Source organism: Talpa occidentalis, unplaced genomic scaffold, assembly GCF_014898055.3.
Source record: "Talpa occidentalis isolate TD23 unplaced genomic scaffold, MPIMG_talOcc4v2.1 talOcc4.10, whole genome shotgun sequence".
NCBI classification, from domain to species: Eukaryota; Metazoa; Chordata; class Mammalia; order Eulipotyphla; family Talpidae; genus Talpa; species Talpa occidentalis.
The window spans coordinates 20,816,075-20,838,047 of NW_023600993.1; the positions used below are offsets into that span (position 1 = coordinate 20,816,075).

At 43.2% G+C, this 21,973-nt stretch overlaps 1 protein-coding gene across 17 annotated transcripts in view; it reads left to right on the forward strand.

Annotated features, from left to right (window-relative positions):
- CMC1 (C-X9-C motif containing 1) overlaps positions 1–21,973 on the forward strand; it is a 207,505-nt gene that overhangs the window by 134,070 nt on the left and 51,462 nt on the right. For 14 of the 17 annotated variants that reach the window (XR_005128048.2, XM_054692893.1, XM_054692884.1 and 11 more), the window contains 3 exons: positions 721–818; positions 8,310–8,454; positions 8,552–8,625. Coding sequence is in view for 1 of the 17 variants with exons in the window: in XM_037525436.2 (XP_037381333.1) it covers positions 9,591–9,609 (19 nt within the window). In the remaining 16 variants the exon portion in view is untranslated. Of the gene's footprint in view, positions 1–720; positions 819–8,309; positions 8,455–8,551; positions 8,626–9,415; positions 9,610–18,356; positions 18,431–21,973 lie in introns of those variants that run through there. The other 3 variants (XR_005128049.2, XR_008550971.1, XM_037525436.2) reach the window with 3 other exon arrangements.

Sequence of the window (21,973 nt, forward strand, 5' to 3'; positions counted from 1 at the left end):
CAGAAGGTAAAGATCTGAGCTTTTGTGAGCCATGAATTTGGACTTACTGCATCATATCCAATTGATAAAGATACTAAAATCAATGACATGGAACTGTTTTGTCTGGGAATAACATATGAAAACATCGAAGCTTGATAGCAATTCTCCCCATTGCATTCTTTTTACCCTTGGGTCTTGTTTATGTGGCTCCAAAGTAGTGACTAATCTATCTATTTTGTCCATGTTTGAGGTTTGTCATAGTTAACCTTATCTATTCTGTAGAGTAAGACATTGCCAATTAAGACTCCTTTTGTCTTCCTCTTGTTAAATACTTTGTGAAAGTCTTAGCAAATAGAAGCATTTATAGAAAGTCTTCTGGAAGTCAAATTAATTTTTCCCTTTCCTAAACTACATCATCTTTTGTCATTACACAGTATCAGAGATTATTTGTTCACCATGAATGATTTGTGGGTGTGTTTGTCTCTCTTCTAAACTCAGAGCTTCATCTTACTAACCTTTGTTGCTCCAGGCTCTAGCTCAGTGCATAGCACTCAGTAGGTTCTCTGATTGGGGGGAGGGGTGAATAACAGATTCAGGAAGTTTGTTCTCTGTCAGAATAACACTGCAGAACATTTGGTGTAAAAAGGTAAGGTTTTCATTGACTTTAGTTCCTTTAAGTAAGCAAAGATGCTTGTGATGTTTGCAGTACAGCTGGCCACCTAACTGTCACTGGTATTTCAGTTTCAGTGTCAACAAAAAGCATTAGTTTACTGTTTGCCAAGGTTGTCAGCTCCTGTGAGGATTTCTACAAAGAATCACAGCATCTGCACAAGACCAAGGTAAGAGAACCCCAATATCAGCCATTATTCTTGTTTTTTTTAGGAGTAAGTGACCCCAAAGAAAATTGTGGTGTGTTTCAAATAAGGCCACCGAGAAAACAATACAAAGTAAAACCAAACCTAAAATATAGAAACTACTCCACAGAGGTGAGAGGTGATTCTTTTCACACTTGTTCTTCTCACCTGATAAGTGATAGGAGGCACTGCTAAATCTTCTTTGTTCATTTGAAGGGTGTTTCACATAATACTGATTTAAGCATATTATTACCCACATTTCTGCAAAGTAGGCCTGAACTATTACATTTAAAAAAAAATCAACAAACATGACTGCTGTACCGTCATAATCCAAAAGGATAGTTTTCTTAAACTAAAAGATAATCAATATGGGAACAATAGCCAGGATTTATGAACAATCTGTTCTGTCCTGAATAGCTCTTCCGTGTTCATTACAGGACATTTTTAATGTTCAAAGCAATCCAACAGGAATGGTGTTAGGACCTCACATCTCCAAGCTCGTTCTGGGAAGTGCCTGCCTTGGGCATCGTGAGCTGAGAATGGTTCTAGTGGGGCTGTCAGTGGAATTTGGAGCTCCAAGGTGTTTCCAGTAGGGTCTGTGGTTTACCTATGTGCCCCAGGAGGGGTCCAGTTAATCTTGGCTATGGACCACAGCAGCCTGAGCCTGGTTCTAGTGGGGCAGTAGGTAGAACCTATAACCCATGCTGTTGCTGATGGTGCCTGCTATATTTTTTTTTAATTTTTTTTTATTTATACAAGAACTGGGGTACAGGCCAGATGTGCAGGAGTGTGAGAGGATTCACCATAGACAGAGGGGGGAACAGAACAGGCAGACTGACCAAAATACACTGCTGAGGGAAGCAGCAGGCTAGACAGGAGATGTCTGCCGTGCTATGTGGATATCTCCCCGGCCAGGATCTATCCCGCACTGCAGAGACTGAGGACAGTTTCACAGTGCTGCACTCAGCCTCCTGTGTGCCAGCAAGGAGGCCAGGTCTGGGGACTGCTATTTGACCTTGTAGGCCTAGTCTGGATGCAGTTCCTGCCTGTTGTGGATCCCTGCGAGCCCCAGGTTGCTTCGAAGATGCTTCAGGTACAAGTTGTAACACGAGGCAATACGGTGGGGCCAACTGGTCCAACTCAGAGCTCAAGAATCAGTCTGTGCAGTGCCGCCTCTTGGAGGTTGGGAGCTAGAAAATGATTTGAGTGGGATTGTTGGTAGAACCATGAGGCCCAGGGTGGTTCGAATGGGGCCTGCTGTTTAACTATTTGCCCCAGGAGTGGGTCTGGGTTTTCTGGGTTTATGGGTCTCAGCAGCCAAAACCTAGAACTGGTGTGTCTATAGGTTGAACTGGTACTCTCACTCTGGTGCTAATGAGGCCTACTGTTCAACCTAGGGGCCCTAGACTCAGCAGGGTTGCTGCCCTCTGTCCATATGGGCTTGCCATTTATACTGGTATCTTTAGGCTGGTGGGGACAGGACCTGCTGGTCGACCTGCAGTCCCTAGGCTGGGTGCAGGTATTGCAGGCTCTGGAGTTCTGGGAACCCCAGGCTGCTTCTTATGTGGCTTCAGGTCCAAGTCAGAGCACAGGGAAGTATGGTTGTACCATCTGGTCAACCTCAGAGCTCTAGACGCAACTGCTCCACCTCAGAGCTCCAGGCAGTGCTGATTCATGGTTCTTGGGAGCCGGAGACAAGTTCAAGTGGGGCTGTCGGTGTATCTTGAAGCTCCCTTGGTTCGTATGAGAACTTCCAGTTTACCTATGTGCCCTAGAGGGGTCTAGGTTTTCCAGGCTTATGGGTCTTGCCAGCCAAAGTCTGGTTTTTTGTAGTTAACTGCTTGAACCGGTACCTCCAGGCTATTGGTGGGGCCTGCTGGTCGAGCTGTAGCACTAGCCTAGTTGCAGGTGCAGCTGGCTCCAGATCCCTGGGAGTCTGGCTCTTGGCATGAGACTTCAGGTCCAAGTAGGAGCATCAGGGAGGAGGGAGGAGCTCCTCAGGGCCCCAGACAACTGATCGAAGAGGTCTCATTTCCTACTGGGCAGTGCCAACTCCTGGTGCTCGGGAGCCGGAGACTGGTTCAAGTGGAGCTGTCACTGGATCTTGAGTCTTCAGGGTGGTTTGAATGGGACCTACTGGTTTCCCTACATGCCCCAGGAGGGGTCTAGTTTTTCAGGGCTCATGGGTCTTCACAGCCAAATCCTGTTTTTTTTTTTTTGTGTGTGTGTCTATAAGTTGAACCAGTAACCATGGCTTTTGCTGGTGGGCCCTGCGGGTTGACCTGTAGCACTAGCCTTGTTTCAGATGCAGCCGGCTCTGGGTGCAGCTATTGGCTGCTCTGGAGTCCCAGGAGTCCCAGGCTGCTTCTGATGCTGGTTCAGGTTCAATTTGGAGCCCCAGGTAGTATGGGGATCCAAATACTGAACCTCAGAGCCTGAGGCTCCTTGTCAGAATTGCCTGGTCTTTAGCCTCCTTAGAGGAGCTGGTTATTGTGAGTCTGTTGGTCAAATCTGAGGCCCAGTATTATTCCATTGGGTCCCGCTGGTTTATCTATGTTCCCCTGGCAGGGTCCAGATTTTCTGGGGTCTCGTTTGTCTAACCCTAGTTCTTCTGGGGCTGTAGTTTGAAGTGGTGCCCCAGTCCAGATTTGATGAGGCCTGCTGTCAACCTGGTATCCCTAGCCTGGGTGTGGGTGTTCTGGCTGTGGATCCCCTGGCTTTCCAGGCTGCTTTGGATGGTAATTCAGATCCAAGTCTGAGTTCCAGGCTTGTAAGGTGGAAATCAAGGGCAGTTATGGATGTCTAGAAATATTCTATATCTTGACATCTATGGTATTTTAGTGTCTGTATATGCAAAAATTAATTTACCTGAACAAATATTTATGTCCTTCATGTATATTATATCTCATTTAAAATTAACCAAATGGGAAATAATTAGAATTTGTTTTGTTCCCAATTCCCTCTCTTTCCAGTTGTACTTTCTCTGCATTTATTTTCAAGATTTTATGATCAACAGATAATCTTACCTGTTTTTCTGGTACAGTGCACAAAAAAAGTCTCCACAGAGACTTTAATAACTTTTGCAGTTAGTTTCTGTAGTGGAAAATACAGAGCACCAAAGGTTGGTTATGGAGGGTTGATGTACTTGACAAGCTGGGACTAGTTATAAACTTTGTAAACCTTGCTATTAGGGAATAGTTTGGATTTTATTTGTATGGAATTTTCCATAAGAAATATTATGGTCATAATTGTTGTGAGTGAAATGGATTAGAGAGAATCAATGGAAGAAAAAAATCCTAGGAAGAGTAAACAAGTTAGGAGGCTCTTATAACCATGTCTGTAAAAGTGAGTGGATCTGGGACTAAGAATTAGGATGGTGTGATTGATAGATGAAACAAAGATGTGTTCAAGGAGACTTGAGTATATGGTGTGATCAGTTGAATGTGAACAATGAGGAGCAGTTGGAGCTGACCTATGTGTCTGGGTGGACTGAGCTATAGTGAAGTAGGCCCTATTCAACGACCGAGACAGCGGAAACAGGGTATACTGATATTTGGATAGGCTTTACTGGACAGCTTGTTAGGACCTTAAGCAAGTGATTTGGGATTCAAGAAAGGATTCTATTTCTTGTGCAGAACTAGATGGCTTTATGGGTTCAATTGTGTACCTGGAAATTTTTATATTGAAGTTCTAAGCCCCAATGCCTCAGAATGTGACTGTATTTGAACACATCATCTTTAAAGTGATAATAAAGTAAAACTGAGGCCATTAGCATGGGCTCTAATCCAACTGATAGCTTCCCTTACTGGAAAAGGAAGTTTGGATGTAGACATGCAGAGGAAATACCATGTGACGAGATAAAGAGGATGGCCATCCATAGGCCAAGAAGAGAGAGGTCAATTATAAGCCTCCAATTATAAGAAAATTAATTTCTGTGGTATAGGCTAACCAAGCTGTGGTAATCTGTTATGGCAGCCCTAGAAAACAAATACAAGTGTCAACCTGGACCCAAGTCTATTCCAATCAATGGGGGGCACAGACCATGGGGATATAGGAGTTAAATCATTCTCAGAAAGCAGACTGGCCACCAGAGATCCTTGGAGAGTGATCTAGCCAAGAACTAGTTCCAAACTCCATCTACTGGTAAGGGTAGGGCTTCTAATATTCTCCTAAATTTTATTCTCCTTGGCTTAAAGATAGTGAAGAGCAGAATTAAATATGGAGAGTCTTTAATTCTGATGCTGGGCAGAGTTGAAAGCAAGTAGGGCAGACTGACCATCTCAACTAAAAAAAAAATAACTATCTAGGGGGCCTCCCCTGGTGGCGCAGTGGTTGAGCCATGGGCTGCGAAGCTGCCCTCAGCCTCTGCAGCGCCGGTTCGCTCCCAGGCCACCGGTGAGGGTCCCACCTAGTGCGCAGACCTCTCCTGCCGCACCCACTGCTCCCCTCGGCAGTGTATTTCGTCAGTCTGCCTGTTCTGTTCCCCACTCTGGCTCTGGTGAATCCTCTCACCCTCCCGCACTTCTGACTGTACCCAGTGCTTGTATAAATAAATAAATAAATAAATAAATCTTAAAAAAAAACATAATTATCTAGGAACATAGAATGCTAGGGCCTCCCTGGTGACACAAGGGATTAAGCACCGCACTATGAAACAATCCGCAGCCTCTGCAGCACAAGTTCAATTCCCGGCCGGCCAGGGAGCTACCCACATGGTGCAGCAGACCTCTCCTGACTCGCCCGCTGCTCCCCTCAGCAGTGTATTTCAGTCAGTCTGCCTGTTCTGTTCTCCACTCTGTCTCTGGTGAATCCTCTCACCCCCTGCATCTCTGGCCTATACCCAGCTCTTGTATGCATAAATAAATAAATCTTTTTTTTTTTTAAAAAAAAAAGAATGCTAGATCCAACCAGAGTGGACACAATAAACAATTAAGATGTTAGTTTGTACTTGAACATTCCTTGAGTATTAGACTAAATAATAGAGGTATGTATGAATATATGTATATTAATGTCTAGTTCTGTGCCAGATACCTCTCATCTCTTTTTCTTCACATGCTCTACTGCGGATCAGCCCTTTTTCCCTGGGGTCACTGCAACTTCCTCTTAACTGGTTTCTCTGATTTGGCCTTGTCTCAGTAATGAGGATTGAGGATGGACCGTTGGAGGGATGAGTGAGTTCATTGCCTAACTCATTTACCTCTAGACATCTGCCCAGGAATAGAATTGCCTAAAATCCTCCTTGACATCTTGTTCTGCTCTCCTATGTCAAATTAAAAAGCTAGCTACTTCCTTTCCAATTTCTCTCATATCCACCTTTTCTTTTACTTTTCTGTACATTCTAGTAAAGGCTCTTTTCATTTCCTTCCTGAACTTCAATAGCCTCCTTGCTGTTCTGCTTATCTCCTGGCTCGCACTTTACCATCTAAGTCTATCATGCACTCTCTCTTCAGAAAATATCACTTTGGCTATAGTGCATTTTCCTGCTTGTTAACCTTCAACAGCTTCAGACTGGCTACAACAACAAATTCAAACACTCTTTAGTCGAATGTTTCAGGCTCTGGGAATCTGGTCTTTTCTACCATTTTCAGTCTCATTTATAACTACCCTAGCTTTCTAAATCCTCAAGCTCATTGAAGTGGCTTCACATGCCTGCCATTCAGCCTTGTGTTTTCCAGCCCTGTGCTATTGCAAATTCCGTTCCTTACCTCCAGTTTTTCTGTGCTTCACTTGTCCTTTAAGAACAATTCAGATTCCAGAAACTTTTCTTCATTTGGTCTTAGTATGATATACCTTATTCTTTGCCTACTCATGCTACTCATCTTCATTTTTTAAAATTGTATGATTATTATTTATTGAGGTAATGTTGGTTGACAACACTATATAATTCAGAGGTATAGGTTGACACCTCTTAAAATGTATGTTACCCCACCACACCCCCCCCATCACGTCAGCCACAGCGCTCCATCATAGCCCATTGGGTCTCTTCCACACTTTGCTCTCCCTCCCCTCCCCATCTGTGGCCTCAATTCTGCAACCAGACTTCTAGGGTCTGTTTTGGTTTAATTTTTGTCTATTTCTGCTATGTTTCTATATATTCCATATAGGAGTGAAATCATCTGGTATTTGTTTTTCTCCTTCTGACCTACTTCTTTTATCATAAAACCCTCCAGTTCCATTCATGTTGTTGCAAATGGCAAAATTTCATGTTTGATTTTTTTTTTACAGCTGAGTAGTATTCCATCGTGTATATATAACACAGCTTTTCTCTTTTTGTAACATTTTTAAAGAATTGAGATAACAGTGGTTCACAGCACTGTTTGATTTAGGGGACTTGGTCCATACCTCTTTAGATATGTGTTACCGCATACACACACACCATGAAAGCACTCATAATCCTCCACCATAGACCATTGGGTCCTCTTGCTTTGTTCCCCACCTGAGTCTTCCCCTCTGGCATGCTACCTACCTTTCAAAGTCAAACATAATTTCTACCTCATCTTTGAAATCTTTCAAAACCAGTCAATGCTTTGTGAAAGGTACAACGAGACCACTAGCTGTCATATATTGCCTGAGCCCTAGAGACCATGGAAGATCCTTAATTTTCCAGCATAAGGTGCTCCCTCCTTCTTTATGCTTCTATTGCAGTCATTGCTCAAATATTTGTCTATTAATAATGTGATATCTTAGGAAATTTCTTGTTTTAAATAGCTAATTAAATTTCTTTGATTTAGCTTAAAAAATGGCATGTCTCTCCCAGTACAATGTAAATACTTTGCTCCCAAACTAGCTAAATGTGAAAAAGGAGAGGAGTACACTATTTTGTAGCAGGCATTGAGGTGCTAGTTTTGCTAGTGCTTCTTGTTAGTGTGATATGTCTAACAGTCTATTTTATAGGACACATCAAACATGGTTTTACAGTTATGGCTTAGGATGAGGCTAAAGTAGAGAGTGTCCATTTATCATTTTTTAAATGTGAGTTGTTTTAAGTAAAAAAGTATTAATAATGGTTCAAGTGATATTTATGGCAACAACTGTAAAAGTGATTCTTCAATGACTGGAACAGTGTGATGACGATCACACATTGCTTCTTACAAGAAACTTGGAAGTTAGAAGCCAAAGTACAGAGAAACCTTGGAGCTCAAATAAGTCACACATATCATGATGCAGGTTTCAGGTGGAGGTGAGTGACCTAGGTCTTTCAGAAAAGCTTTCCGTGTTTCTGTCTGATAGCTTTTTGTATCTAGGAAGATTTCATTACTTAAGTGTGTGCCTGACCCGTGTTTTTATACCTCACTGTCTCCTCAAAAATATTTACATTCTAAATTAACTCCTTCACCTCTTCCAGAAAAATAAAAAGGTCCCCATAATGAATTGGTGTGTTTCTAAGCACATTTGTAAAATTACAAGGAAAAGGACCCGATTTCCTGCCAGTCTGAAGGAAACATTAATTCTTTACCTTGGCATCTTAACCTACAGCTGTAGTAAGGACCGTTATGCCCAAATAGGCCCTTAAACGGAAGACCTGCTGAGCAGAGACCCACTTTCCTAGCCCTGCTCAACTGCGTCAGCTTTTCTGCCAACTGACCAGGCGGAAGCAGCAGCAGGGGAGGAGGGACTGCAGGTAGGTGGGGAGGGGATCATTTTGAAAGCCCTAAATCCCTCACAGGGAAGAAGCAGCTGCTCCATGTTTTTCTAACATCTGTCCCATCTGTCCCCAGCCGCACCTCACCCTTTGGAGGCTCCAGCTAGCAAAACTTGGATATGAAAAGGAAGGATTTCTGAAGGCTGATTGGTGAGTGGAAATGAGCATAGCTGCCACCCAGAAAGTTTCTTCTGCCTTGAGAAGAGGGCAGTTGGGGGTTTGAAAAGGAGGATGACTATCACCTTCCTTCGTTTATCTCATAAAACAGAAATAATTGACGGACAGAGCTGGGATTTGACAGAGCTGTCTGCCCTGAGAATATTATTTCACAAAATAGAGTACCCCAAGTGCCTATTTTTTAATTTTAACCTCCAGGGGAGCCACACGCTACTGATTTGGGAGAAACACCACTATGCCACTCCCCACCTTGGTCGAATAAGCTGTGCGTATTCGCGCGTGTGGCGCTAATCACGTCTAACTGCGTGTTGCCTGTATCCGACTCTGCTGTCAACACTGCTCCTCGAGAACGGGGACCTTATTTATGTTCAATTATTGCACACCCCCCCCCCCCCCCGTATTCAGAACGGTGACTGGAAAATGGCAGGCAGGAAACGCACATTTATGAATGAATGCATGTTAGCGAAGAATAAAGGAACAGAAAAATTAATTTGGTTTTGCGAAAGCGGGTGTGGCGGGTGCGGTTGCACCGGGACCCACGCGCGGCCCCAGAGGCCCCCGGCTCCGGGCGCAGCAAGCAGCGCCTCACGCCCGGCGCGCGGCGGCTGCGCGGGCCGGGCCCGGCCCCGCCCCCACGGCGCGCTGCGGCCACGCCCCTTCCCTGTCATTCCCTCCGCGAAGTCCGCTCCACCGGGGAGTTTCAGGATCAGGGGCGGGGCCAGCCAGGCGCAGGCGCAGTGGGTGGCGGAAGTAGCGCCTCGGAAGGACGAGGGAAGGGTCCGCCGCGCTCGGGGAAGGGCGCCGCGCTCCTCCTCCTCCGCCGCCGCCTCCTCCCGCTGGAAACTCGGGCGACCGCACGTGTAGCCCGAGCCAGGCTCCTCCCCTCCCCGCCCCCTGCCCGGGAGCGGCCGCCGGCTGCCATCCATCCACCCGCCGAGATGGCGCTCGACCCCGCAGGTACGGGGGCGGGGAGCGGGGCTGCTGAGGCGTCCCGGCCGGGGCTGCGACCGCGGGCTGCGGGCGGGGGCCGGCCTGGGAAAGGTGCCGAGGGCTGAGGTTGCACCGCTTCCGCAGCGCCCGCTCGCCCCTGCGCGCGCGCTTGCCTTTCTGACCGGCCCCAGCTCCTTTCCAGCGGTCTTGAGTCATCTTCCCGCTCCTCGCGGTTAGGGTCAGGTGAAAGGCCTCGGGTTCATTGTCCACAGTCGTCCGTTTGTGACTTTGCAAACATTTTCCTCTTTACTGCGACTGATCTTTTCACTGCCATGCTCTTTTTCTCCTTGGGGGCGCAGGCTCCCCTCAATATTGTCGCCCAGTTCAAGCAGTTCACAGGATCCACCCCGGTGGCAAGGTTTTCTTTGGAAAGGATCCCCAGAACCACAACGTAACCTTCACTCTTCCCAACCTGCCTCCACTTGCAGCCGTGGTTTCAGCTCCCCTTGACTTTCCCTCCTTCCCAGCTCACCTGCAGCGTGTTTGCTTGAGGCTCTTTACGCAGGAGTAAAGTCAGAAAATTCATCTGGAGCTTCTTTGCTTTCAACTATTTATGTGAGAGTACAGAGAACTTCATGTTTGAAGGCAGTGTGTAATCTAGTCCTTTCCTTTCGTTCTATGCATATGAAAGCTCGGCTTTGGGAGGTAAAATGGCCTCAAAGGTTTAGACATTCAGAGATGACAGATCCATATTGATGACATTCAAGGAAAACTACATATATATATATATATATATATATATATATAAAACAAGTAATACATTTATTCAAGCCTTTGTCATTGAGCTAAGTATTCTCAGTTAGCCAACAGTAGTATATGGAATTGCAAATAATACCGTCGTTTTATGGAGGGAACTGGCTGAGAGAATCGGGTTTAATCTAATTTGAAGCATACAAGACTTTCCTGAACACACGATCATACTAGTGTGAGGGCAGGGGATTGACTCACTCTGTGAGGAACTTAATAAGTCAGCTGGGCTTTGAAGGTTGGTATTTCCAGTGTGTAGAACTGGAGAAGAGGTGCAGGAGCAAAAGGTGAAGTCAGTGAAGTGCTTCGTGTGGTGTTTGGTTGTAGGATGAGCTCCTTGACTTGGTTGGTGGGTGTAGGAGGGGTGTAGATAAGTGAATAAGGAAAATTCAGGCTGGAAAGTAGATTGAGGCCCACATAATTCTAATTTCTGAGCCGAAAGTCACATTGAAAGTCATCTCATACAGAGGAGGAAACTGAGACTCAGCTTCAAGGCGTCCCTAGGTCTCTATTCTAGAATTTAGACCAGGAGATCTAGGAAAAAAACTTCATATTTGCTTTCCACTCTATGACAATCCAGTTACTCTTGTCCCATGCTCAAGGCTCCACAGCTACTTTCTGGTAGAGCCAAGTCCGGATACAACTCAAATACTTATTTCCAGTTCAGCATGTAAGTCGACCATGCCACCAGCTGAGTATTTATTGATGAAACAAATACTTGAGTGCTGTTATGGCAAGTATTGTGGGTCCTAGGAAATGAGGATAGGATAAACCAGACCCCTGCTCAGGGTACAATTTGTATTCTAGTGGTAGAACATATACACACTTTTATAGATGGTGATTAAATGAAAAAAATAGTGTGGTGGAACGGTGAAGAGAGGACTACTTTAGATAGAGAGGCCAGTGAAGAACTCCATGAAGAGTCATTTGAAATGGAACCAGAAGGATGGAGGAGAGGAAACAGTCCTGTGTGGAGATAGGGGGTGGTCATTCTAGGCAGTGGAATCAGATTTGACAGGAGCGAGACCCACCCAGAGTGTGGAGGAGACCCATGAGGAAAGATGCTAGATTCTGGGGCTTTGTGAATAAGGAAAAGTGAATAAGGAAAATTCAGGCTGGAAAGTAGATTGAGGCCCACATAATTCTAATTTCTTTTTCAACACTTTGAAGGCGTTGAAAAGAAAGCATTTGGTCTTTTCCTGATGTCAAAAGTCTTTGGAGGGGCCTCCCAGGTGGCGCAGCAGTTGAGCGCTGGGTTGCGAAGCTGCCTGCTGCCTCTGTGCTGCAGGTTCGATCCCCGGCTGCTTCCCGGCCACCGGAGGAGGGTCCTGCATGGCGCGCAGACCTCTCCTGCTGCCCGCTGCTCCCCTCAGCAGTGTACTTCGGTCCTTCTGCCTGTTCTGCTCCCCGCTCTGGCTCTGGTGAATTCTCTCACTCTCCCGCACTTCTGACTGTACCCAGTGCATGTATAAACAAAACAAACAAACAAACAAATAAAGAAAGAAAGAAAACATGCCTCTATAAAAAAAGAAAAAGTTTTAAAAAGTCTTTGGAGGTTTTTAGAGAGGGCAGTGACTTAATATAATTATGCCTTTACTACTGTGATTGCAGTGTGCACTCTCGAGGAGTCAGGAGAGGGATCAAGGGGACCCTTAAGAGGTGGTAGCACTAGTCCAGGCCAAATATGATCGTATTTTGGTGTGGGATCATTTTAGAAAGGAAAAAAAAGAAATAAAGCTTCAGTATATGTTCTGGAGAAGTTGACAAGAACTGCTGTTGCATTGACTGAGGGTTGTTGAGGGAAAGGGGGATTTTTAAGAATAATTCCTAGGTTTTTGACTTCAGCAAGTGAGTAGTGAGTGAGTAGTGAGGATTGAACCTTGGAAATTTTGATGAAATTGGAAGGGAAAGAAAAAAATGGCACACAGAAAACACATAATAGATTTTCCCCCCTAATTTCCTTGTCTATTGAAACTCCAGATTACAAATGTATTGAAACCAGATTTTTTTTTTCTTTTGCTGTTAATTTCATTTTTGTTTCATTCTTAGGCTCACATCTTAATGTTTTTCCTGCTTTTTAAAGTTCACAGTGCTCTTTGCCCATCCTGAGTAGAGGTGCTTCTGAGTAGATGAGTCATAGAGTGTTGCCAAATGAGGTTTATATAACGGAATCCTGAATTGGTTCATATTGTGCTTGTTGAGATCTTTATACTGTTTTCATCTTCCTTTGGCAGCAGCTTTTAACTGATTTTGTAGGGTCCATTTTCCTCAAAAATCTCTGACCCAGCAATGAAAAAAATATATACCTGTAGTTTTTTTTAAACTGTTTCCTTTTTGTTAATATAATGGTAATAAATAACCCTCTCTAAGTTTGGTGGCCATATAAATATGTCCCTTATCTTCTTTTACCATTAGAATGCTCAGGAAGTCCAAAACACCCAGGAAAAGTGGCTAAGGAGAGACCCAGAGACTCGGGTTTAATTTGCCCAAACTTCTGACATTTACAGATATACCATAGGTAGTTCTAATATGCAAACTTCAGAGTCACTTTTCTGAACTCTCCCAGTTTTACTGACTCATCTTTCAGCTTTGTTTGCTTCTCACTTTAATTTTCTCCCTATGTAGAGAGGAAATTCTCCCTACATTTTTAGCCATAACTGGGACCTCTGATTATATAGTAATGATTTAGAAATATACAACATAGCTCATTCTCCTGTAAGGGGACTTGCACATAGTTTTATTCGAAGTTAGAGCTTCTAAATAATTTTTAACCCTTTCTATAAAGACTTGCATATTTAAAAAATCCAAACATAGGTGACTGAAAATTTAAAGGGGGGTGGTTTATTTTGAATGTACAACCCATGGTCACCTCTAGAAGCAATGTTCAAAGTGATGCTTGTTTAAAAAGGTAAACATATTACTCATGCCAATACGAAAAAGATGTGTTGAAGTTTTTCTTTGACTTGTTTAAAGAGAGCCAGTAAAATATAGAAAACAGTTTGAAGAAACATTTGACAAGTTAGATACATAAACAGTTCCATAGAATGCGGGTTTAGCTTCAAACTGCCTAATTTCCAGCAGGACCAGACACAGTAATCTTTGGGGTTATCTTTTCCACTGATGAGATATTATTTCACCCTCTGTTCAACAAAATTCTAGTAGCTAACCTCTGCCCCTAACAAGTTATAATATAGTTCAGTAATGGAAAGTCAAGTCTAGAGCTGAATGGAAAGAATACATGGTATGCCTTTGCTATTTCCAGATTCCACATAAACTTTCTGATATGCTTGTGTCCCCAGATGACAACCCACAAGAACCTGGACCTGATAATTTTGATTTCTTTCTTTCTCTAATAAACTTCAAGAATTTTTTTTAAAAAAGATTTATTTTTGCATGCAGGAACTGGGATACAGGCCAGAGGTGTGAGGGGTGAGAGGATTCACCAGAGACAGAGTGGGGAGCAGGACAGGCAGATTGACTGAAGAACACTGCTGAGGGGAGCAGTGGGTGAGTCAGGAGAGGTCTGCTGTGCCACGTGGGTTGCTTGCTCCCCTGGCCGGGGATGGAACTCCTGCTGCAGTGGCTGCGGATAGCTTCATAGTGCTGCATCTTAACCCCTTGCGCCACCAGGGAGGCCACAACTTCAAGAAATTCTCATCTCTCATGTTTCTTCTTTCTCATTTGGTAGCAGGGTAGGAAGTTTTCCGTCCCCTGACCATTAGTGTGAATTCTGTCTCTACTTTTTGTAAGGTTAGAAGATGTTAACAAGTTTCCTTAATCAAGAGTGTATTTGCATTGGTGTCTTATTCCAGAAGTCTAATAAGGGCAAAAAACATGGGACAGTGATAGGGCTTAGAGGGTAGAAAGTGGGGTCCGGTTATAATGTTCCACGAGTACATGTTATGGAACATGTGTCTTGGCAGGATGTCCTTATGGCAGCTTTTTGGAGTACTTGGGTTACAGGGATTCTTTGGTGGTTCCTCTGGAGAGACAAGTGGACAAGCTTCAGGGCTCTAGGTATTAACCTTTAATGGAGAATTTTACTTTTTAAGTTTGATATTTATGCCGATTTGAAGTCATTTTTTAAATATGATTAATATAGTTGAGGGAAAACTTTTCTTGTTGATTTTACATCTCAACAGCATCTTCTTAGATGTAAATTACATTGGTAATTTAAAGCTAAAAGATGTTTAGCTTCTACATCTTATGTATTTCTAAACTGAAATTATATTGGCCATAAAAATACTTGTGTTAGCTGCACTAGATTAATTTAACAGCCCTTTCATGGCTTGCTTTCTAAAATTCGGAAAACACTGGCTTAAACAGAGAGCATAAGGTAAAGAGAGAAGAGAATAAAGAGGAGTGTGCAGTGTGGTGTAGAGGGTTCTGCCCTGTGACTCATGAAATGTGTGGTAAACCATTTCAAGGAGTTTGAATTTTGTCCTAAGAGCAATGGGAAGATATTGCAAACTTTCAGGATAGAGAGCGACAGGCAGAACTTTGCTTATTTATCCTGTGTTTATCTGACTTGTGGTTAGGTTGGGGTTTTGCGTTCTCAGCCCAGTACTGCTCCAGTGCTAATATACCTTTCTCAGGATGTCACATCTGGAGGCATATGATGATGACGTCTGTCTCTCTGTCATAGGTGATAGTAGTTTTGATCACAGTTTGAAGTCTTTTGTCATTTCTTGTTACCTTACAGTCGGCGGGAAACTACTTATACCTGTGCAAATGTCCATTCCTCATCAAAAAATTCGTCTTTGAATTAGCATCTAGTAATGGCTTTTGCCTTGTTTGTTCGTTCTTTCCTATGATTGTTAAAAAATGATGATTTTTTTTTTAGGGCGTTCTTTCATTCAAACTTATTAGATGCTTGTTGACATATTTTATTGCTCTATGCAAGAGACCATTTTATTTCTTGTTTATTCATTTATGAATCATAAGTGTGGACGCATGAATTTCTATTTTTTCAGTGGTTTGTCACTTATCACTATAGATACTTTGGTGCTGACATTTTCCCAGATGGGTCAGTGAATTCCTTCAAACTAAATTCTGGGCTTTTGTAATATGTGCCCATTTATTGGAACATTTCCTTCTTTTCCTCACACAAGATGTCCCTGTCCCGTCCTGTACTTACCCTGACCCGTTTAGAGCATTTGTCGTTAGGTCTGGGGACCACTTGGGTGTTTTATATGCATGTGATTTATTGATGCAGTAACATACGAGGGAGTGATGGGAACCGAGGTGGGGAAGGAAGCTGAACAAGGGTGTGGTTTCAGGGAAGGCCCATCTCAGCCTAACCAGCTCTGGTGCACCACAAAGTGCAAAGTTTGTCCCACTTTGCAGGCTAGGGAGCTGTGTCTTTCAGCCCTGGCCCCCTGCAAGGGTTGCAAGAGGGGCAGCAGCCAGGAAAACTTGCAAAACGCTCCTGGGCAGTTGTGAGAAAACTCTCAGATGAGTGAATGTTTCCACATTTTCTCCTGCAGGAGGCACCAGTACTCTCTCCTGCAGGGGGGGGGGGATACCAGCTACATCCTGAAAAGGATTTATCTGCATCTGTTAGGAACCTTAGTTTGGATAGTGATAGGTCAGGCAGGGAGAAGGGGTGTTACTTGCACAAATATATATTCATGTGCACGGGTGTGTGCTGCCTCCAGATGTCAAGTTTTTTTGAGTTTTGGTAAAAAAGTTAAGATATGCCAGACTGCTTTTTTCTTTTCTTTTTTGCCTCTAGGCCATTGCACATGCTTTTTCTTCTATCTGGCATTTTCCCTTTCTTTCCCACCCCCAAATCTGTCTAATTCTTATTCATTTTTCACATCTCACTTTAAAATTGGTTTCAGAGAAGGCTTTTCCTGAATGCCAGTTCCTCCATCTTTAAATTTAAAAAAAAATGTAAATTTCAAAAAGCCCCAAGTTTCTTTCATTCTAGATTTAATGTTTTTTCCCCTTGAGTAATAAAATGAAACCTGCAGATGTGATATGTCTGTATGGAGCAAATAATTTGAGCAATGAAGAAAAGCACGCTGTAGAGAGTGGGAATATTCTTTTGTATGGAAAACAGTACTTATTCATCTTATGATTTAACCTCTTTAACTAAATGGATTAGAGACAAGATGATCAGTCATGCCATTTAATTACACCTGGATGGTTGGAGATGTTCCCCCCCACCCCAGGGAGATGCTGTGTTGTTAGGGGAAGAGTACTGAGTTGAGTTTGGAGACAGTAGGACTGACTTTCAGGCCCATAAAGTATTCTAAATGACATAGGTCATCTGAAACTTAAGGATGAGAGGTAGGGAGAGTGAGCTACGTCAGATAACTGTTAAGTCTGCTAAAAGCCTTAAACTTTGATGATTTAATATCCTTGCAGTTGATCTAAAGGACTTTTAGCTCAGAAACTTCACCGTAGAAAACAGTAACTAAGTTTGTGCTTCATTGACTGCATTGGTATTGTTATTTTTGTATAGGGATGTTTTGTGTTGGGCTATAGCATATTTGTAGAACTCTCTAGTTTCATGGGTGTCAGAAAGGCAAAAATCATTACCTTATGCATGATGTAAGTAGACCACACAAAACTATGCCCAAGTAAGAACGTTGATACCCAAATTAACCCTATCCCCTACCATCCCCTATTTTTTGTTTACATTTTTTGCAGTAAGATGATTGAGGCGGGAAATACGATTTAAGGATTGGTGTTTACTATCCCATGGTATTCCCACATTGTATTTGACTAAACTGTTACTGGGAGGTTTTTTTTGTTTTAAAGATTTATTTTTATTTATGCATACAAGAACAAGGGTATAGGCCAGAGGTGGGGCTTGGGGGGGGGGGTGAGAGGATTCACCAGAGAGAGAATGGGGAGCAGAACAGGCGGATCTACTGAAATACACTGCTGAGGGGAGCAGCAGGTGAGACAGGAGAGGTCTGCTGCGCGATGTGCGTCACCTCCCCGGCTGGTGATCAAACTCATCCTGCAGTAGTTGTGGATTGCTTAATAGAGTTGTCCCTTAACCCCTTGCACCACCAGAGAGGCCCCTGGGTTTTTACAGATCAAAGGATACGTTATTTAGCTAAACATGATTGATCAGAGTATAGAGTTTCACATGTTCACACTGCAGAATGAGGAACTTTGCCTGCCTCATTTATAATTGTATATGCAATCCCTAGCATGGTGATTGATATGTAGGCAGTGCCTAATCAATATTTGATAGAATGACTATCTGTAATTGTCAAATATTGAAACTCTTTGAAATAATAAAAGATCAATTTTTAATAAATTTAAGATTTTAATTAAATTTAATAAAATCAAAGTTTTATTACATATATTAGGAATTCACCTTAGTTATAGAGATGAATTAGACATGGTTTCTGACCTCATTTAACCTTAATTACCTCCTAACAGCCCCGTTTCCAAATACAGTCATATTGGGGATTAGGGCTTCAACATGAATTTGAGGGGACACAATTCAGTCCATTGAAACCACTGATCTCGGGCCTCCCTTGGTGGCACAGGTGGTTGAACGCAGCGCTGTGAAGCTGTCTGCAGCCTCTGCAGGGCGAGTTCCATCCCGGCCGGTGAGGGTCCCACATGACGCGGCAGACCTTTCCTGTCTCACCTGCTGCTCCCCTCAGCAGTGTATTTCATCAGTCTGCCTGTTCTGGTCCCCGCTCGGTCTCTGGTGCATCCTCTCACCTTCCCGCAGAAGTGTACCTCGGTTCTTGTATAAATAAATAAATAAATCTTTTAAAAAAACAAAAACACTGATCTCTTAGGAAAAGAAGATTGCTCCAATAGTGTGATGTGATATATTGTAAACCAACGTGTGATTAGTGCCATAGCATCGATGCCCGCAGAATCTTGGGGTTAAAGGAAGGAGAAATCATTTTCAGATGCTGGGTGCAGAAAGTACTTTAGGATGAAACAAGTGCTCAGTTTGATTATAAATAAGTTAACTTTGATTACAGAAAGTAAGAGGTAGAAGACAGAAAATGAAGACGGAAGATTAAGCTGGAGTTTGACTTGACCGATTATCTGCTGGGTAATGTTGTGAGGTTGCTTTGAGCTTCCTGAGCCTTGACTCTTTTGTGATAACTGCTTCTAAATGTGATGATGTTTGTAAAGCAATTCCTTTATCCCTCCTTCCTTCTGCAAATATTAATATGCTTCTTCTTTCTGTAAATGTTAATATGCTTTACTTCTTTAAAAGTAAACTATGGGCCTCCCCTGGTGGCGCAGCGGTTGAGCGCTGGGCTGTGAAGCTGCCCACAGCCTCTGCAGCACTGGTTTGATCCCCTGCTGCCAGCGAGGGTCCCACATGATATGCAGACCTCTCCTGCTACCCGCTGCTCCCCTCAGCAGTGTATTTCCTCAGTCTGCCTGTTCTGCTCCCTGCTCTGGCTCTTGTGAATTCTCTCACTCTCCCGAGCTTCTGACTCTACCCAGTGCTTGTATGTATGAATGAATGAATGAATGAATGAATGAATGAATAAATAAATAAATCTTAAAAAAAATTTAACTGATTTTTTTTTCCAGACAAGGAGGATAATAGTTGTAACTACTGAGGTAGCAAAATGAAGATATAAATTTTAGACATTTTAACTTGAAATTGTGATGCTGGTGGTACTTGGAAATTACCAATAGATACTTTCAAATGAGATGGAGACAGCACTAAAAACTCAGCATCTTAAGCCCCATCTTTAAAGACAGAACCTTGGGGCCTCCCCGGTGGCATGGTGGGTTGAGTGCCATGCTTTGAAGCTGTCCACAGTCTCTGCTGCACAGTTTCAATTCCTGGCCGGCCAGGGAGAAGCCCACATGGCGTGGCCGACCTCTCCTGTCTTGCCCGCTGCTCCCCCCAGCAGTATATTTCTGTCCATCTGCCTGTTCTGCTCCCCACTCTGTCTCTGGTGAATTCTCTCACCCTCCCGTGCCTCTGGCCTGTACCCTAGTTCTTGTATAAATAAATAAATCTTTAAAAATAAAAAAAATAAAGATACAGCCTTGTGGGATCGCCAAAAGAAGAATGAGAGCAATTCTTACCTTGAAAGATTTTTAAACTGTTTCTGCTATTGCCATTGTTCAGAATATTTTTGAAACTTATTTGCCTTCAGCTTCTACAGTACATTCATCTTAATATTCTCATTTTGGCAATTTTTTGTCCTGAAGTGGACTTGAATTTCAGCCAGAGGTTAGGCAGAGAAAACCTGGCAATGATTATCCTGGACACTGCTGCTCCCCATAAAAATTGAATTTATGTGTGTGGCTCTAAAGACCACAGTAAAGAAGATGTAAATGATTTTAGGAAAGGCTGAATCTTGAAAATAGTTGCATAACCTATCAGTATGAAAATAATCAAAGTGGCACATGTTTTCCGTAAAATTTTATGATTCTATGATGAAGGAGAAGAACCAGGAGAGGATGAACAAAGGCACTGACTAATGTTGGTAGAATTGTCTACTATGTTCTAAATGCACATCAGAGAAAAAATAAATCAGGTATATATTGCTTAGGTCACAGGCATGCTGTCATTTATTCCTTTCTCTTATCTTTTCCTGTCTCTCACAACACTGCTGATTTTCTATTAAAAATCAGTGGGCAACTGTGCTTGTACAAAAAGCTAGTCCTGAAATTTTGCCAAATAAAGTAAATGTAAAAATGTTTTGGTTTTTTTTTAAAGATTTATACATATAAGAATTGGGGTACAGGCCTGAGTTGTGGGGGGGGGGTGACTTCACCAGAGACAGAGTGGGGAACAGAACAGGCAGTTTGACTGAAATACATTGCTGAGGGGAGCAGCAGGCGAGTCAGGAGAGGTCTGCTGCACATTGTGTGTTGCTCCCTGGCCGGGGATTGAACTCGTGCTGCAGAGGCTGTTGATAGCTTCATAGGTTGCATCTTAACCCCTTGCGCCACCAGGGACGCCCTAAAATTTTTTCATTTAAGAAATGATGGCCATGTTGGAGATTGCAGCACTTTTCTAAAATTGCTTTCTTATTGCATAAGTTGATTTCTTGCCTTGATACACTTTTACATCTATTTTCCCTTGCTGGCCTCATCTTGGTTAAAATAATGTAGGCAGAAGAAGAAGTTTTCACACCTAGCAATCTGTAGAATCTGAGGTCCAAGAAATAGGTACTTTTTGGGAAATGGGCACATCTAGTGTGAACTCAGTGGTTGTTAACAGTGAAAGCGATAGGACAAAGACGTTCAAATGAAGTGCACCATTGTGGGATGTAGAAGGTACTTGACCCAGAAGCTAAGCAGAAAGAGCTACGTCTACCTTTTATTGTGCTTTCTGTTTTTTGAGCTTTTAAAAACATAAGACTGTAGTGATTGACTTGATCTCTCATGTTTACTGCCTTTAAAGGTATTTTTCAGCCAACTGACAAATCATTCCTCTTTCTCTCCTTTTTTTTATTTTGAGGAATCAGATAATCAGAATTCTGTTTAACTGTACTTTCTGATTAAAAAATGAGAACTATGAAGTTGTGAATTTTGCTTGTTTGTAGTGATGCTTCTGAAACAGTCACAATCTTAAGAATTGTTTCATTCTTTATAACTTTAGAAACTCACACAGTGTCATTTGCTGATATCTCCTTAAATAGGCCACCCCCCCACCATGTGCGCATGGTAGTGTTGCAGAAGAAGGTTCGGGACCTGGGTTATGCCCTCCTGGCATTGCCACTTTACCAGAGGCTTGGGTGGTTTCATCTCTGAGGCTTCACTTCTTAATCTGCAAACTCAATCAAAAATGCTTACCTGAGGGCCTCCGTGGTGGCGCAGAGGGTTGAATGCAGCGCTGTGAAGCTGTCCGCAGCCTCTGTGGTATGCGTTCGATTCCCTGCCAGACAGGGAGATACCCACATGGCGTGACAGACTCTCCTGTCTCGCCTGCATCTCTCCTCAGCAGTGTTTTCGGTCCGTCTTCCTGTTCTGGTGCTTTCGGTCCGTCTGCCTGTTTTGCTTCCCGCTCTGTCTCAGGTGAATCCTCTCACCCTCCCACGCCTCTGGCCTGTACCCCAGTTCTTGTATAAAAAAATAAATCTTTAAAAAAAAACGCTTACCTGAGAAGGCTGATAGGAACATTATTGGACATTCATTGTCCTCATCTTGACGTTTCCTAGCCAGAGGCATGCTGAAATTTGGGGGTGGGGGAGGGAATCTCTCCTACCATTTTTGTTTTTGTTCTGGGAGTTCTAGAATGGCTTGAAGGGAAGAAGGAGAAAGGAATTCTGATCTTTACCTTTCTAAGGTTCATACTTTACCAAGAAGGTATGAAGAGGCTGGCAAAAGCATGAAAATATGGTCAGGTGCATCCATATTTTTGTACTGTTGAGGAGAACTGGAGAGTGTCTGTCTTCCTGGTGTGAATCCCAATTAAGAACTCTGTTCTTGGGCCTCCCCTGGTGACGCAGTGGTTGAGCGCTGGGCTGCGAGGCTGGCGAGGGTCCCACCAAAAAAAAAAAAACAACAAACTCTGTTCTTACTGTGTTTAACATGATGCCCTCTGCCTGGGACTTTGCATTTTGAGGTTCTTGGTAGCTGTTAGAGAAGGGTAATCTAATGGTTGCTTGTGAGAACA